The 20045-nt window shown below is 27.8% G+C and overlaps 1 protein-coding gene across 11 annotated transcripts in view; it reads left to right on the top strand.

Moving 5' to 3' along the window:
- The window catches only part of LOC107993057 (choline transporter-like protein 1), an 88348-nt gene that overhangs the window by 31179 nt on the left and 37124 nt on the right, over window positions 1-20045 (top strand). For 10 of the 11 annotated variants that reach the window (XM_062080740.1, XM_062080744.1, XM_062080746.1 and 7 more), the window contains one exon: window positions 15830-15969. The exons of the other annotated variant lie outside the window; for it this stretch is intronic. In XM_062080740.1, coding sequence (XP_061936724.1) covers window positions 15919-15969 — 51 coding nt within the window. In that variant the 5' untranslated portion in view covers window positions 15830-15918. The remainder of the gene's footprint in view (window positions 1-15829; window positions 15970-20045) is intronic. 11 annotated transcript variants of the gene reach the window in all.

Below are 20045 nucleotides of genomic sequence, written 5' to 3'. Positions count from 1 at the left end.
AGACTGGGGGCTCGTTACTCGCGATCATCCCGTGTATCCTATTCTATCTTTTTAAAAATTATCAAGTTATGCGAAATTGTAGTTAAGTATTTCTTGAAAAAAAGGGGATGAAAAATTGTTCGAGGAAAACAACATGCTATCATAGATCTTGTTCTTCTTCTTTGTTGCGTATATGATGTATCGTGTGCATTGTGATCGTATTTTTCATCATTTTGAGAAATCTATAATTGTTTGGAGTAGATATGAATAATCCAAAAGAGGTTACAAATAATTTTCACGTTGAGGATGGAAGAAGATTATGGAAATGGGATTGAATTAGGAATTGATTTGATATCGTTTAAAAATAATTCCATTAGTCTGGCAATCTTGGAATCTAACTGATTAATATATAACGACTTTTAAAAGTTTATTTTTAATTTTTTTGTTAGAAAAAAATGATGAGGCAATGAATTCCTTAATGATTTAAGGATTAAGAAATTGATCCGATATTAGTCCAGATTCTGATAATTTTAGAATTAAGAAATTTAATGTATATCTAAAAGAACATCGAGGAAAAAAGAAAACAAAGAAGAAACAATTTACATTTCCATCATTCTTATAGTTTATAATTCCAGATTAATATGGAGACAATATACAAGATATTAAAAAAAAATCCTTTTATTTTATTTCCTTTTATCAGAGAGTACAATATTATATTACAAAATATGATAAATCTAATTTTCAAAATAGAATTAATAACGTCTCAGTACATTGTCAATGGCATCAGAAAAATTATAACAACTAAAATCCGTATATAATATCCGTATATTACTTTGCGACATAATATCTTATTATCCTCTAAAGGATAAAAATAAGATTTCATAATCCAAGCATTTACCTGCACGTTGCATAAATATATATCCATATAACAATCCTTCACTTTGAGAATAAAAGAAGAAGCAATAAAAGAATTAACGAGCAACTCGAAGAAAGTAGCAAAGAATCTACCAAACATAATGGCGAGTGGTACAAAGTAGGCCTTCGGTCAGTATCTCAATTGGCAATCGAGAATTCGAGCGGGTTCTCGTTATTGGAGAATATCCTGACCCTGAGCTTCCTGAGATTTACAAAACGATCTCGACGATAAGCGCGATCTATGCTCGTTAATAAGTAGCGAGGTCACCGCGCTCCGAGGTTACCGGAAGTCGCGGGCATCCGACAATGGTGTCACGGCGAAGACTCTTGTTAACGCGTGGCGACTGAGTCACGATCCTCTGTTAATTCCTCTCGCGTACATCTTTCGAACGAGTTCACGGTGATTTCATGCACGTTTTATCATTGTTCGAGACTCGAGCTTGCTGGAAATAATAATGATAAATTATTCCGTAAAATATTTTCCAATTTCATATTATATGTAATATGTATTTAGTATTTTAAATTATTTGATAATTCTTTTATCCACTGTTATTTTTTCGAATCAATATCGGAATCTTCTTGAATTATTCGATAATTTCTTTGTTACTTTTTCCCCTTCGTCTTTTGTTATTTTTCTAACAGTTTTTTTTTAAGTTTGTATTAAGAAATTTATACATGTTATAATTTTTTCTCTCGAAATTTTCGAAGAAAGATATTGATTGTTTGAGAATAAGTGAAATAAATATAAAGAATAATTTTTTATTAAAATGTTTTATCGTAATATTTATCGAATGAAGTGTAATAAATGGGAAAACTATTTCAAAAAATCAAAAGAGAGAATTATTTAGTACGCAATAAATTACCATTCAATAATTATTCTATATGATAACTTTTCAAAAAACGATCTTTGGAGTTCGTTTTTAAAAAATTGATACATCATTATTCCTTAGAGTAAAATATTAAGTCATAAATTAAATACTCTCTGTTGAAACTGTTCATTGATTAATTATTTCAGATTTAAATGGCATTAATAACAGTTCTCATAAATAATATTAAATACCTTTTATCAACTTTGACTAATGTTGCCTGGCATCGATAATAATAATCAAAATTTTCGAGTAGTTAAAACTAAATTATCTTTCTCTTATTAATTAAATTAGAGTAATCAGATAAATCAACAATTTTCTAATAGTTTTTACAAATAATTTTTATCGATCTCATTTTTTCGTTTAATTATTGATTCATCAGATTAATTAAATACAAAAAATGGAGTTAGACTTTAAATAAATTCCGAAAAGAATATCATTCTTATTATAGGAATGAATTATTATTTCGAAATCAAATCTTGAAATCTTTTCCATTCTCTTTGTCGAATTCGAAAACAATTTTTATCGATTAAGCTCCATTCAATTTAGGATAACTATGTATTCCAATTAAAAATTTTAAATTATAATCTCATTATTTCGATTTACAATTTATTAGAACATTTATTCACATAATTAAATACATATAATGCACGATAAAAAGTAAAATTTAAAAAAAGTATTTGTGTTAATCGATCTCCTTCGAAAAATTCAGGATATTCAAGATTTCCAATCACAAAGAAAAATTTTTACATCGTTATAATGTTAATTGCAATTTATTTATTGTTCGATGATAAATGTAGAATGTGTGTATAGTAAAAAATGATTCATGTTTTAAAATTCATTTGAATCAAAGGATATAAATATCAAATATCAAAGAAGGTTATAAAATGTATAAGTAAATAATAAGAACTTTGGTCTCTTGAAAAATTAGAAGGAAAGAAAATAAATAAAAGAAAATTGATTTCTGAGTTTAGAATGAGTGTTTAAATATTCTACCATTTATATAACCTGATTCTTTATATTGAATTTTCTCCCTTTGTAGAAATTTCATAAGATTTCAGTAAATTGTTTGATTAAAAAAAGGAAGCTATTTCTATTATAGATTTCTTTATCTGATATCTACATAAAATACGATGCATAAAATTTGTTGTTAAAAGAGTTTGAGTTTATTAAGTTTTCAGAAACTAATTATTCCGATATATCTATTATATATTATAAATTTATTTCAAAAATAAATCGATGTGATGTAACATTTAAAAGTAGAATTGATTTAATTAACCGTCAAGAATAATCGTTTGTCCATTCTTGATTTATATGCAAGAACATTCTCGAAAATCTCAATTTTTATTTATTCCTTGCTATCTATTCACTTATGTAAATATTTCTTTCCTTCAGAGAATTATTTTATTCCTAGGTCAAAAATTGATCTTGAAATAAAGAATATACTTTAGATTTATCATATCGACTATTTTTTAATATTTTCAATATTTTTACAGATTTATTTCTTTCAATATTCTTTATATTTAGAATTCTTTTTATTATTATTATTATTATATCTATGATACAAAAGTTAATAAAAAAAAAGAAAAAGATAATTTTTATTAATATTTTTATCTCAAAATTGATTATACCATACGGTATTTTATATCTTTTATTAAATTTGCTTGTTCTTTCAAATATATTTTTTTTTTTTTTTGCTTTTATCTTTATTTGATAAAAATAAGAGAGAAGAAGTGATGAACGATGAAGAGGTTAACAAAGGACACTTGATTCGTAAAAGTTTTTTCTTGTATCGTAGTAATCACTCGAAATGAATCGAATCACGTTCGCGGTTTTCCAATCGTAATCGTTATGCGTCACCTATTATAGGAAGTTCGGATAAAGGAGAGTTGGCGATCATTGTTCGATTCTCTCTATGCGTTATCGTCGACATTACCCAGTCGTAACGATGCTAATCTACTTCGCGTTATTTGCGGTCACTTGACTATGTCGCGATGATAAACGCGCGGTAATATTGATTATTAATATCGAGTAATTGTTAATGACCCTGGAATGATCGAAAGACAATGTGTTGCGCAGCCGGTGATAAACGATTATCAACCGATGATTCAATTCTATTATTGCAATCGTGAATGAAGACAAAAATATCTTTGTACGAAGTTTTTTCTTTCTTTTTTTCTGTCTTTGTACGTCATTCTTCCTTTTTTGAATACATTTATATAAAAATTGAAAGGGAGATTTATTAAATTGGAGAAGAATATTAACCTTTTGATTTTTGATGCCACTTGAGTCTATTTTGTATAAAGGGAGAGGAGAAGATTTGTTTAATGTTAAGTTTTTAATTAAAAGAGTGGTCTTCTGGCGGTAAAAGAGTTCTTGAAAAACTTACATGAAGCTGTCGACCTAATTCATTTTTACATATATTCGTTTGAAAGAAGAATATCGTATTTAATAGTATAGAATACTGTATATTAGATTAAATAACGAATATTCTTTCGTTAAAAAGAATTTATTTAAATCGATATTATAATATAAGAAAATTTTATAAGATATTTTACAAATATTTGTTTGGAATAATTTAAATTAAAAATAAAATTAAGATATTGCAGAAGATATTGCACAAGTTATTTTAAAGTTTCCATTGTATTAATAATTCTTATAATATCATTATTATATCGAATAATTTACAGATTCATCATACCGAAAATCTATGCTCCATTCTTTCTAACAATTGGCGGTACTTAGCCTTGGCGAGATGGATTACAGTATGAAACTTTAAAAGTCCATAGATTCTCGAAATCCGCGGAGAAGCGTCTTAAAACTTTTAGAACTTTCACAGGATCATTTGCAGCATGCTGGTAATGACTTGAAAAGTTAAGCGATCCGAATTTTCCCGCGCAATGCCGGCAACTGGGTTTTGTCACGATGTTTGTTCCATTTGTTGATTATCTAATTAAAATTTTGATAAGATCGTACTCGAAAGAACTTTTACATTTTCCATTCTATAAAAATATCCTTGCTTCAATAAATGTTTCAACAAATTTTTCAATTCTTTTACGTTAAATATTCAGATCAATAAATTTTAAATCAAAATAAAATTATTGATTTTAAGGGAAAAACAGAATTCTGGATAGTCGAGTTAAAATTTTAATAAATTTTGAAGATAAAATATCTATTCTATGAAAATATAATCTCTTTTATTCGCAAGAGTTTCCATAAATGTTTCAATAAATTTTTCAAAACGACACTGTCGTAGACAGATATATGATTTAAAGGATGATTAATATGAAATTAAAATGAAATTCATAATTTTAAGAGCGAGATAGGATTTTGGATAATCGATTGGGGTAAGGCTACGATTTATCATTTCTGTTAATAAATTTCTATCATACCATTGTCCGTAAGTGCTGTTCTTTCATCCTGTCATCGCCATTAATCCCTCCTACAGTTCCTCCTGCAGTTAGAATCCTCTTCTTCTATCTGTCGTTCAGTTTGTGGTATAAGTATATAAATGTGGTATAAATCAACTGTAATCGACTTACACAAGTTTTATAATTAGGATTAATTCTCATTGGATTTAAATCGTCTACTCTTTCACTATTATCTTAAATTTGGATTATTAATTTCTAATGAATTTTTTTAAATAGTTTTAGAATATTTTAATATTTTAATATTAGTTATTCTTTTATATACGAAAATATTTTCGCTTAATATACGTTTCATATATTTTACATAATTTCATATAATAAAAAGTAATAGCTTAATATCGTACAATACATTAAACATTATGATCGTGGGATATTGCGTATCATTTATACCTAGAACACTACGTCTAGAATATTCAATACGAAAAAAGACGAAGAAGAATTTTAAAATTAATCTCGCAATATCGATTATAAACTATAAATATTAATACTTGAATTCTTTTGCATAATAATTCTCTAACGTTACTAGATTAATGAATAACGGTTCGTATTGATAATCACATATTGATTATACTTTTCTCTTCTCTATTTTTGTCTCTTGTCTTATTGAATAGAACAATTAACTGGATTGTAATACATTCTCGATATTTGCCTTATTCTATCATCGAATCCTATTACTGTAATAAAATAGACTTTATAAACAAATAATTTATAACTTGCTAAATAGAATGTTATCAAGTTAATATATATACATTCCTTGTATATCATATATTTTTCAAAAATTGATATATTATTATCCAATTGGCACGTTATTATTAAGATATTATTTATTGTATCAATTATATAGAAAATCATTAAAATTTGGGGATATTTTTAAAGACTATAGAATAACAGCATAGATAAATTTAAATAATTTATCTCTTTTTGTCCTCAATAAATTCCTTCCCAAACGGGAACGTTGACATTCGAAACAATATTCCCACAAGATCCCATAAATCTCAACCATCCACCATTCTAAACAATAACCATTCTCTCTTCGTTTCCATTATTTTCTAGTTCCAAGTCCGAAACCAATTTACCCAGCACACCGTACAAAGAATTAAATCGTTATCACGTTCTGCAATCATGGATCCACAATTAATCCACCTTTTATACACTGGCTCTTTTACGCGGCGATAAACAAACGGTGTGATTTTCTATAAGAACAGCAACGAACAAATGTTTGCCAACGTGCTCGATAAGAGAGTAACGAACGTAAACGGTGCTCATCCGAGGGTTGTTTCGTATGATCGTCGTTAAAACGAAATAATCGTGGATCTAGATTACAATAAATCTCGATAATCGAGAATTTATTAACGCGAAATAGAAACAAAATTCTTTTCTTTTTTTTCCTATTTATAACTTCTACAATTAAAAATTATTCATTCTCATTGATTTTATAAATTCTTGTTCACCAATATATAATAAATTTTTCTCATTATGTAAATATAATTTCGGATAAAGAGATTAAATCTATAATTAGGTTAGAGAAAATGTATATCATTTCACAGATATTTTTAATTTGTTTATATCACGCTTTATTTTATTCATTTTAAAATACTTATAAATTTACAATTGAACAAGAAAAGATATTTTAGTCGATAATTTGTTGAGAAAATATATTTAAGAGAATGTTAAAATTAAAACTTTTCTATTTTCATCTTATTAGACGTGAATCAAAATAAAAAATGAAGAATGGCATCAACACGTCCGATCGCAAGGCTTTAATAATAATGTGCAGAAATCAGTTGGATCAAGAATAGGGAATAATGCAAGCTATAATAGTCCCGTTGAATCGCGGACGTACAGTCGTGCACCAATTTGCAAATAATGCGAAATTTACCATTCGACAACTGTCATTTGCCTATAGAATATTTGATCGTTCTATCGAACGATTTTCTATCTCAACTATGGGGGATGGATAAAATATTCTGGGAGACGACGTATAGGCTCGATTATCGACACATATATATTTACGCGTATGAAGGATGTATTCTTGAATCGATGATTGAAAATTTCAAGAGGATAAACAATTCTTTTACATAAATCGATAGAGAGTATCGATAATTTTAATTACTTTGAATATCTCCGTTATTTTTAGCATGGAAAAACTTTATTTCATGAAGGTAACACATATATAATAATTTATATATATATATATAAATAATAATTTGAAATAATAACTCTTTCTTTCAAGAAGAAAAGAAGAAGAATTATATAGGAGGAAGTTATATCCTTAGTAAAGGAAAATATTTATTTATCATTATTTCTTTAATTATAAAAAATATGGATAAAGTTATGGAATGAATATTATACAAATTATTTAAATATTAGTTCTGAGACAAATTGAAAGCAGATAATCTGTTTTAGGTTAATTTACGAATAATTTATTTATGAATAGTATAATTTATGAATAGAACTTTTACAAATGACATGTTTTCTAATGTATAAATTTCAGACATTGCTTGGTTATCCGAAGTGGTTCAAACATTAAATGTTTTTTATGATGTGTTCATGATATATTATTTAGAAAGTTTGGAATCTTTAAGCATGACAGGCATGACACATCATTTTAAAGAATAGATATATTTATTAAGAATAAATAAAGGTTATGGAAGACGAGGATGCTTTAATAAGAGGAATATGATTGATTGCTCAATCATCAAGAAACAAACAGATTGACGAAAAAATTTTTAATAATTATGAAGAGAAGGAATTAATAAAAATTATGAACATTATAAAACTATTAAAAATATATAATCTAAAATAAGTTTCTCTTTTTTAATATCGAATTAAATTGCATTCCTTCTTCATATTTATGCTTCACTTTATTGCCTTTTCTTTTCTGGTTCAAAGCTCGGGTCTTGATCAATCAATGATAATTAGAGAGTTAAAATACTTTTATTTATTTTGAATATTTGTGATATGAACTAATTTCTAATGATTCTCTTTCTTTATGTACACGGAGGTTAAATTACAAATTTTGAAATTATTGTCGAAAATTATAGAAAAAGAAAAATTTAACTTGTTCGCGGAGAAAGATCGATGTCGTAAAATGTTTGTAAAGTATAATATTAGTTTCCGTATGGAAAACCAGTAGAAACGAAAGTTCTTCCTCTGGTAAGTAAACATGTGTGTAAACGACTGTTCCTATTTCACTATTATATTATATCAGATAGTTTGGCTTTATCGCGTTAGTTTCGAAACTTTGTGAACATTTAAATTACTCTTATAATTAAAAAATAAAAAAAGAAAAAGATGAATCTCTTGATATCAGTTTATTCTATATTCAAGTGAATCCTAATAATTTCTTGAATAAATCTCTTGGAGAAATAAACTGTAAGTAAGATGGATCACTGAAATAATTTTTAAAGTATCTGCTAAGATATAATAATTATTAATTTAATTATTTTTCATAAGTAAAAGTTTATTCAAGTTTATCGTATCAGACATTGCTAGTTTAAATTCCTTTTTATCGTCAACTAAAAAAATAAAGACATACTTGAACAACATAAATCATTTTCAAAAAAATATGATTTACTTCCAACATGACTTTTGAACTCTCCTGAATTGCAAATGTTAATCCATTTTCTTTAATAAAAACTGGTTCACCTTTACCTCAGAATTTCCCTAAGCTTCCTTTATCATTAAAAAGAAAAGAAAACAAAAGAAAGAAGAAAAAAACAAAGAAAAGTAAAAAAAAAAACAGCTCTCGAAGTAAAAGCAAATTCATTTCACAAATGAATCCAAGAAACTTTTTGCATCTTTATCGTCATGGCGGAACGTTGAACTATCAAACCTCTTAATCAACCAACTTCTAAAAACGAACAAACGTGATCCGGGGACGTTCGTTTCTCACGGGGAGATCCTTAATTTCGTGAAATTCGATCAAGATACACGATATTCGCGTGGCAGACGCATTCCACTCGTTATCAACGAAATTAATTCCAATTAATTCCAGATGACACGATCGCGATTCTCTCGAGCAAATCTTACTATCTATTCCATATATTTTCTCCTTCTAACTTTTTCCTCCGACCTTTTTCTTACCACGTTTCGTTTTTTTTTCGCCTTTTCCGCGATCCTTTCGTTCTTTCGCCTCTTATCGTATCCAATACACCAGGTATGTGTGTCGCTCGATAAGTTGTATTGTTCCTGGCTATGTTGGTTGGTTGCGTCGAGCTTATCGATCAAGAATGAAAAAGGAAGTAAGGCGAAATTCGTCGCGCCAATCGTTTTTCGACTACCTGAAATGCGCTCCCTGTGGATGATCGATCCTCGAAAAGAAAAGACTTCGCCTCCTATTTTTAATCATCGCGATTTAACTTTCTTTGTTTTCTGATTCTTGTATGTTTTTCTTGTTAATATTTTAAACGCTTATTAATTTTAGAAATCGATTTTTCCTTGCAGATAAAAATATCCTTGAGATTCAGATACCGTTCCTGTAAAACTTTTTAATTTTTATCTATCTATCAATATCTATCAATATCTATCTATCTATCATATGTATAATCATCCTTTTATGGATGATCTATAGTTATATTTCCGGGAACGTGGAATATTTTTATGAATGCGAATGTAAAATTTAAGGAACTTAAATATTACTTTTTTCACATTGAAACTTGTCTAAATATACTATTCTGCGTACAAATAATTGTAAAATAATGAAAATAAGCAAATACATGTAATTATATCTTTATTTCAATGAAATATATTCTCAATAATAAAAAATTTAATTTCATTTTAATGAATGATTTTGGTTATTCTAGCGTTAAGATTTTTTTTATTTTAATTTACCTTTTAACTTTCCTATTTTTTGGTTCTCCTCCTACGACCGATATAATTTATCTTTGAAACATTGTATTTTTAAAAATACAGTCAACCCTCTTAACGGTACTCTGAAAACGCGATAGAACAGGATAAAAATGGTGACAATCCTGCTATAACTTGATGTTATAACACGGTTTCCATATAGTAGAGCTTAATAAATTTGGACAACCCTCGTATAACACAAATTTTGGCCACACTATTTTCATTGACATTTCCTACGCATTTCTCTGATTTGTGTTACAGCCAACCCTCTTACAACGCGATAGAACATGGCTTAATAAACTTAGACAACCCTTATATAATTCGAATATTTTCATATTTTTTTTTGTGACACGTTCTTTTTATTTGTTTTTTATATCTCTGATTTCGATTGACGACTTCGATATAATACAGAACAAATTAATCATTTTATAAGAGGGTTGTAAATTTCGCTTAACACGGATACAACACGAAACGAATTAACCGTGCAGGGAGAGTTCACTGCATAATTTTTCCTTGAATGAGAACCTTAAGTAGGCCAATTGGTTCTTCGATTAAAATAAATTGAAATCTTCGTTGGTTTTCCATTTTTTACGTTTTTTATGCCATTTCTATTTTCGTCTTACACAGTTGATTTACATTTAAACCTATCATTTTAGTAAAATGTAATATTCTTCGTTTAAACTTAAAAAATAAACTTAAAAAATTTGGAGGAAATTAAAATATTTAGAACGCTACATTTCCAATTTGCATAATATGTTTCTATAAACTACCTGCAATATATTCTTTATATAAATTTTTCCAATTTTCTCTACCCAGATCAAAAATATTATTCTAAAGAAGTTGAAATACTTGAAATACTAACATACATTTTTTCCTAAACTTTCTTCAATTTTTGAAATCTCCAACTTGCGTAATAGGCTTCTACCTTCAATATCGTTCCAATAAATTTTTTCATGCATCAATATTTCACCGCACGATTCTCCTTTAAAAAAAAAAAAAAGAACATATTTCCAGACACAGTTATACGCAAACAAAATTATTCCGTGAAAATAGTTCTCTTGCAAATTAAAGAGACACGCGACGCGAAGCCGTGCGGCCATAACTCGAAGACACGCGAGATGAAATTATTCCGGGGCCCTGGAATTGTTCGTTGAAAACCACGTTCCGCGAATCTGTAATTTAATTTGTGGCCACTATTATCCCGCGTATGAATGTATTTCACAGCTTAGCCGGGTGTTATTTATTTTTCTAGGATAATTTTATATCGTACGCTCTTGTTCCTGTTTGGGGCGAGAACGTATTTGGCGCCTATCCTTTGGGATACTCGGAAATAGAAAGGGTGAAACGCGAGGATGGAGGCGGTTTACGAACGAAACTCGCACGATGCTCGATTTTTATCGCGGCCCCCTGTTGATCGACTCCCCCTCGCGTGAATTGCAGCTCGCCACGATGCGTCGAAACAGGTTCATGGATATATATTCCTTAATCGAACCGTCTTATATGGTTTATATCGTTCCAGTTTCCTAAGCTTTTGTAGCGGATCGTACAGAGTTCTGCAATTCTCTCTCGATAGATATTGGATCGGTTGAAATATTGTCTGCGTTTTTGTCAGTAAGCGATAGTCGCACAGTGCATCGGATGTCTTATTAAATGCGCAATGTAATTGAATGATTTTAGAAGCTAAAGCTGTTTCTGGTATTATTTAAGAAATAGGAATTTATAATAAAATTTCGAAATATTGAATACGTGGATATATTGTTGCAAATAATATCGATGCGATAAACTTTATCTTCTTCAAAATATTAGTTTTTCCTCGATTCGATAATTTAAACAATTTTTAAATACACGAATGCGAAGAATTATTTTTACAACTTACAAAAAAATCTAATATTCAGAGAGACTCGTGCAGATATGTTTATAACAGAAATTGCATAAATTATATTCGCGGATGATTTTTGGACGCGAGAGATGGAGGGAGATGGAGAAAGATAGAGAAAGATTTTACACAGTTAACTATAATCTTCCAAGTTTCAAACATTCCATATTTAATATTTAAATATTGGCTTTAATGGTGATTCGACGTTTGAAAAATATAACTCGCAGCAGACTCTGCAAGATTTATTTATCTTTCGCGTTTAATTAATAAACTGAGTCGTAAAAGACAAGCGTCTGGCTCGTCACCATATTTCAGAAAATGTTCGAAAAGGTTTAACAAACAATGCGCATGCTTATCATGAATAAATGACACAAACAACGCATTGATATTTCGTAACAAAAGGTTAACAAAGAACGCATCTACCGCACGCTTTGCTCCATTTTCGCTTTTCAATTATACCGATGTTGTTGTTTCATAACCACAATCCTGATGATTAATCGGGGCACAAAGTTTTAATAGGTTGTCTGCCCGGAAATTGTATCATCTCTTCTTCGTTGTAACGATATATTATAATGTTTCTCCCTTCTTTGTATTTTTCTCCCCCTTCTTTTTCCTTTTTTTTTTTTTGTAATATGAAATTACATGATTGCGCGTTGAGAATTATCATATTCACGTAAATGAATATTTTCAACAAATGTATACGATTTCTCTGTTATTTCTGAGAACAGAGAAATTTCTGAGAGTGGAATATTTATACAAAGGATTAAAGCTATTAAAGGAATATTCTTCCAAAAGTTATTTTGTAGAGAATGACATAGATATATTAATAATTTTTCTATAAATGGAAAGTTTCATATATATGTATTATGTAATTTATAATGCATCGATCGATACATTTCATTTTTTCTTATAAAATAACATTTTTTTTTGTACAAAATGACAATTTCCTCGATTATTGTGCATTGAAAGTTATATATAATTTAATTTAAAAAAAAGAAAAAAAGAAACCACCTTTCACATAACTTCCACAATCTATAGAAATCCATCTATAGAAAAGCTAAAGTAATTCAGCATGATGTATCTCTTTATATCGAACAATTTTTGTAAAAAAACAATTTTTTTATACTTTTATTCTTTTAGGAAATAGATATTTTACTAAAATTCGATAGAAAAATATTCGAGCCGTTGAAAACCGGAAGCCAACAACCCCAGAGCCTTATGTACTAGTCATTTTACCGTGGCGTGTAGGCTTATTCGATTAATCGATCGAAACTGACGTGACTCGCGTCGAGAGAGGATGTCCCGGGAAATATTAATGACACCAGACGGAGAGCTTAAAAAAAAAAAAAGAATAAAAGTATATTTTTCACGCTAAATTCTGTCTTCGTTGAAACGTTTCGTAACTGATGGTCCGCCATCTTGATCGTAATTAGTGGAATTATTGGATATGTCGGTTTATTTTATTATCTTATTCTATTGTCTCGATCTTAATTGGAAAGTGTTCGAAAGTTTCAGGCTTCCTTCCGGTATTAATTTTGTTATTTTTATCGTCTAACATATATCGTAATACCATGTTTATAAATATTTGCGGTTTGTGTTTGAAAAATAAAGTAAGAGAGAGAAGTTAGTTATATTGTGCGCGATATTTGTATATAAACTAGTTTAAATGGAATGCAATTTATTTTAGTTTGGTGAAAAGTAACTTTTGCTAAAAGCTGATGTTGGTATTTATTTTATTGCCTTGTTTTTATGTATAATCACTGGCCACGATTGGAAAATGAAATAGTAAAGAGAGGTTATTATATCGCGAGCAATATTTTTATACGTGTAAGACTGGTTTAAGCGGATGCAATTTATCAGCTTAGCTGAAAAGCAATTTTTTTTTTTTTTTGCTGAAAAGACTGTTTTTGCTACTGATATTTATTTTATTGCCTCGTTTTTTTCTATATTTATTTTGTGTTTACGATTGGGCAAAATTTGAGCAATATCGAGAGATATTTCTATAAACCTTTAAAATGAAATGTAACTAACTTAATTAACTAAGTATACTTGTCAAAATATTAATTTTATATTTATTATTGATATATTTTATTATTTTACTTATCCGTATCCATATGTTCACGATTCAGTAGGTGAAAAATAAGTCAGTAGGTAAAAATAAAATTGGCAAAGAGAGGTTAATGTATTCTCAGCAATGTATTCGTACATTTAAATCAAATGCAATTTATTAGTTTCACGGAAAAGTAACGTTACTTAAAAATCGTACAGAAGAGAGATGTGAATTTTTCTTTTTTTTAATTTTATGCCATTATGTTAATTTGATACGTTGCATGTGTAAGTTTAATGTAATATAGAGGAATATATACTTGTTAATCTGTACAATTTCGTAACCCAGTTTTTAAAGTCAGTGGATTCATAGTTACTCTTTTTTTATTACTCGTTTTCAAATATCGTGTTGAGCCAGTTTGGACAGCATCCACAGTTTCGAATTGGTTTAATCCACACGTAGAGCATATAGGTCAAAACGTCCCAAGGGAGTCCAACTTCCGTTGACGTTATATTACGATTAGTTTCACATTTGCTTCACTTGTCGCGTAATAAAATTCCACTTTATAACAGTATTCCATATCTCCGCCGCTTACTACCACTCAAATCCGTAAAACTTATTCAATAATTAATAATCATGTCGAAAAAGTAACAAGCAACAGGATGATCATTAATGCAGAAGGGATAACGCGGAAAATATTATTTTTTGAAACTGAGCTACGTATTCTTTGGAAGTAGAAAAAAGAAAAAAAACATCCAAATAATATTTGCAATATATCAAAAAAGAAAAATTAAAATGATCAGAGATATAATCGAATTGATATTATAACGAATATAATGAGCTAAGGAAATTTTGTAAATCAAAAGATTATCAGTGTTAATTAATCTTTTTGCATAATAATATTGTATGGTTGATAATAAAGCAAATTATAAAACCAAATTTCTAAAATTGTGGACCAGCTTCATTTAATTATTTTCATAATTAATTTTATTTGATACAAAAGAAGGATAATGTTTATGCAACAGGCTCTCCTTGCATGATAATTTGCCAATAAATAATTAGATTACGAATATTTGTACAAGTTTATGCTTTTTTTAGAAATGTAAGTAAAATGTAGATTTTTTTTGTTTTTTTTTTCTCTGTTAAATATCATATTGAATAATGTTTTTTTTTAATATTTTATATATTTTTGCACTTTTAAATTTCTCATAAATATATAAACGTTTGCAGTTTACTAATAATATTGAATTAGTGAATTGACAAGTGACATATTGCATTTCACGGAATTCTACGATACAAATAGTCTTTTTTATTAATTTTAAAATTTTAAAAACGAGGTATTCTATAACTTGTCACTTGTCAATTCAACAGTGTATTATTAATCACTTTTCCAGTATATATATAATTGTCAATTCAATGTATATCAATTTAAATTTGTACGAAATGAATTCCAAAACGGAAACGAAATCGATAAATATTAAAAATATATCAATGGTAAATTCGAAGCTCTTAAAGTTTCGAGAAACTTTAAGAATTATTACAAATCAAAATTTATTGAAAACATCCTACTTGACAAGATGGATATTTCTTAAAAAAAAAAAGGAAGGAAAAAATAAACGCGAATCGAAAAATCAACTTCTTTCGAACATTACAATTAATTACTTTTTTATACTCGTCATAAAACAAATCGATCATCTCTTATCACTCGCCATCTTATCTCTCTCCTCGTATCTATTCGAAGAATCACCTATCCATTCATATTTCTCAAACTTATAACATATCTTGCGAAACGCTTCGCGACTATACGCAAGAATACGACGCTGTTCCGCGGCCATTTTAAAGAACTTCCGTTTTAATTTATTCCCGGAAGCGGGCGCATCCGTGACACCGGCCAGTGCAGGACAGGATCAGGAGGAGCAGCACCCCGCCTATTTCCAAGGATTACCACGTTTCTCGAGGATGGGCTGTTGCTGCTGCACGGACGAGCCATCGTCCAAGGTGGAGCCTGGGGTAAGGATTATTTTTTACGATTACGCCCGTTGAAATTTCCGCCCGGGTATTTCAATATAAAACTTCTGGTCGCGTAGCGTTGCGGGGTGCGGTAAGTGAAACGGGTCAGGTCAACGTGTTTCGCTTTAAACTTCCCGCGTAAATTCTTGTCGCGTAATTGTGGAAGAGAGAAAAGTAATTATTCGTGGACACGTGTGTACGTAGTACGTATACGTTTTAATTATAGTTTGTATGCGCGTTGATGATAAATTATTCCAATATTGGGATGTTCGACGTACGTTTAACTTATATAATAAATATTATGGATGCATAATGGCACGTATAATGGTATATAGTTGATTTATCACTCGTAGAAAGAAAGTTCATTTTCTTTTATTCAGTAGTTGGATTAATAAAATTATGTTTTACAATAATTGTTAGAAATGAGAACTAAATAAAAGAATAGATGTTCTAAAGTCACGGTGACATTACAGTGAACATTCGTTTTTTGAAATCATCCCTTTTGATTCATAAAGATATCATATTACATATAAAACAGTATCTTCTCATTTGTATCCTGATATTTCTCATTTATTACTAATTCCTCTTGCCAGAAATATAATCATACTCGCTAAGCATTATAAGTTTTTCAATTACACTTTTTATTACGCTGTTTTCTTCATTACAAAGGAACATTTTTTTATATCATATTCATGAATACATGTATGAATTTCCCATTAATGAATCTTATCTTCTTCTTACTGCGCGTTATTTAAATTTTTCTTTACATGTACAAAGAACGCATTTATAAAAATGATAATATTTCGTGATCATCAACGAATGTGTATTAAAATATTTTAAATTTGATACAGTAAATTTTAAGATTAGGGTCAAGAATATAAAGTAACAAAAAAAAAAAAAGGAAAAAATTTCAAAGAAAATTGCGAATAAACGAAGAAATTCAGCTTCTGGAAAAGCTTTTTAACTTGTCTTGTTATTTTTATCTTGTTAGTCAGCAAATGAATAGAGATTTATTTTATTTAGAGATCTTTTTTAAGGATTTGACTCAAAGTAATGGCAGGATATTGCGACAGATTTCAATAATAATGTAGAGCAAAAATAAATAAATAAATAAATAAAAAACAATGGAGAATGAAATGGAGAATGTGTAAAATAAAATATTTGAAGAATTATGAATGTTCGACGAATTAAAATATAATTTTATCAATTCAATTATAAAAAAATTTGATAGGGAATCAATCGCCAATTTTAATTCTTAAGTCAATATTTAATATTTCGATATATTCATATAGACTCATTGTTTAGAGAATATAAAATATGTTTTATAAAAAAATTAGCAAAAAATTTTAAAAATCTTTACTATAATAATTCCTAACATTTAACAAAGCATAACATTTCATGAATCTATAAATAAAATATTTGAGGAATAATTATAAAGGCATTGTTTCTCGTATATTTAATCACTTTGATAATAAAAAGTTTTTAATTTAGATTAAATTTTTTAAATTGACTCACAACTGAATCGGATTGCATCATTTCTATTCTGAATTTTATTATTTTGTCACATTATTACAATCAATGACAATTTATATTTTTATAAGCAAACAAAATCTTTGTTACAGAAGATTAAATAACAATATATCTTTCTTTTCTCGAATTCTTGAATTACAGATATAAAATAAAAAAACCAATTCGAATAGCGAATGTCAGAATCAGTGCGCTTGTTAACTGTGCACTACGCGTTAACGCTTTCTTACGACGGTAAATGCAGATAAATGGTTTAATTATAATTGTTTGTTTCTCCAAAATGTAATTGAGCAAGGGATGGTCTTAAAGTAGTAATCACTAGCGTGCATGGAAATCGTGTATTCACAGTAACAGATGAAACTCTTGTTTTTCTGCTTACGTATTCTCTAATTATACGTATTCTCTAGTTGATGTACAAAATGGTACATAAATAACGAGTTCAAAACTTGATCGAAGTTCAAGTTTTAGTATGAAAAATCTCGACTCTCTTGAAACATAAGTGAAATAAATATTGGATATTTTGATCGATTTAATAATGTAGAAATAAATAAACACTCGATAATGACAGGATGTTCTCGTTATAGTGGCAATTATTGTTCTCTGTGATTATACCGTCACACTAACGAGAAATGCAAAAGCAATAATTATCTTTCGTACTTATATTGTAATTAGCAATTAAACAAACAATGAATTGTAAAGCAGTAAACTGATAAATAACTGTTATCTTGGTGATTATTTTCTTATCGGTGCATAGAAATTACAGGGAAAATAATTGATTGAAATGTTTTGAACACAAATAACACATCGCAATAACAAATAACGTTTTTGATACTAGTCAATATATAAATATCATTTATAAAGTAAATTTTTAAATGGGTATTTTGGAACAGTGGAAAGTATCAAGCAATTATAATGAAACGAATTATTATTCTAATAATGACGATGTGAGGTATGAATATAGGTATCAATGATTTACATTTCTAACAAGTTTTGTAAAAATACTAATACAATGAAAATAAATCTAATAAAGCTTATTTTCCAAACTTTTTCATAAGAAATTCATAATTCTACGTAGAAACACCTGTACGTACGTAGACAATACACTTAAATACACTTTATATAAACTAATATAAAAATAGCAGAGATTTTTCTAACAAGATTTTGAAAATTAAATTAAGCATCAATTAAAAAAAAATAAATTAAACAATTCATAAATCACACTAAAAATTATTCAAAATAAACATAAAATATTTAATTTTCTATCCTATATAAAAATCCATACGAGTCCATAAAATTAAATATAGAATTTTTTCCCCATCTAATAACTAATAATTAATATTCGTAATTTATTAAATTTTTATTTATGTAACATTAATAAATTTCGTTTTTCATCATATTCTCATATACTATACATTATTTCACATAATAATAAAATTTTCATTTGAAAGAAGGGTTCAGAGAAGGAAAAAAGGGGATGTCTTGCTGAAGTTTTTAATTTTGTTTGAGAAATTTACATAAAAAACACGCGTATTAGTTTCTCATGGTCGTTAAAGATTAACATATAGTATTGAACAAGTTTCTATACCGCTATTCTTTAAATAAACTTTTATTATAAAATTTCATAGCTTCCCTTTAAACTAGGCAAAATTAAAGGGATAACGTTTAGAAACGTTAATTTCAGAAAACAGAAAAACGTTAATTTCACATTAAAATATATTTGAAAACATAGAGAATAACATTTTTTCACATTGTTCCAATAAATGTCAATTTTTATCGCTCTATTCAAAAAATCATATTTTTCTTTTTCTGACAACTGTGATATTTTTTATCTCATATTTTATTATCTTATATTTTCACAAAAACAGACAGATATCATATAATTGATAAGCTCGAAAAGATTTGTTTTTTGTAACAATACATATTATCAACATATTATCTGATAGTTGTCAGAATAATATAAATGTATCAATAAATATGCATACAAAGAAATATATTTATATTCTATTTCATTATATTTAATAATGTATTAATATTTATTATTATTAAATTTGTAATTAACATTGTTCATCTTCAAAATCTCATGTCAATTTTATCACAGATAAAGCAGAATAGATACATCGTCCAATAAATCTTTATGTCATATATCCTGATGGCAATATTATCATCAATTTTAAAATCATATCCAATATTATGAATTCAGAATAGTATGAAATAATAGTGTCTAAAAGAAATATAATATTCATTTCTTTTATATAAAAATTATAATCACGTTCAATTTATATAATTAAAATTTATCCTTAATCATTGTTATTTATTTTTATATCGGATTTTCTCACAAGTGATTGACAGTTTGCTAAATTTTCTTTTATATATATTTTTATGTTTTTAGAAAAAAACAAGATATTTTACTTGATAAAATAGACAATATAAACTCGAAATTTTTGATTATTTAAATCCTTTTTTTTAATCTAAAATTTCTTGAATATTTTAATTTACTACATGTCGAAATCATATTAATTCAACTACAGATTTTATATCATTTCCAAAAA

Source organism: Apis cerana, linkage group LG10 (assembly GCF_029169275.1).
Source record: "Apis cerana isolate GH-2021 linkage group LG10, AcerK_1.0, whole genome shotgun sequence".
Classification (NCBI taxonomy): domain Eukaryota; kingdom Metazoa; phylum Arthropoda; class Insecta; order Hymenoptera; family Apidae; genus Apis; species Apis cerana.
This window is presented reverse-complemented; position numbering and strand designations above follow the sequence as displayed.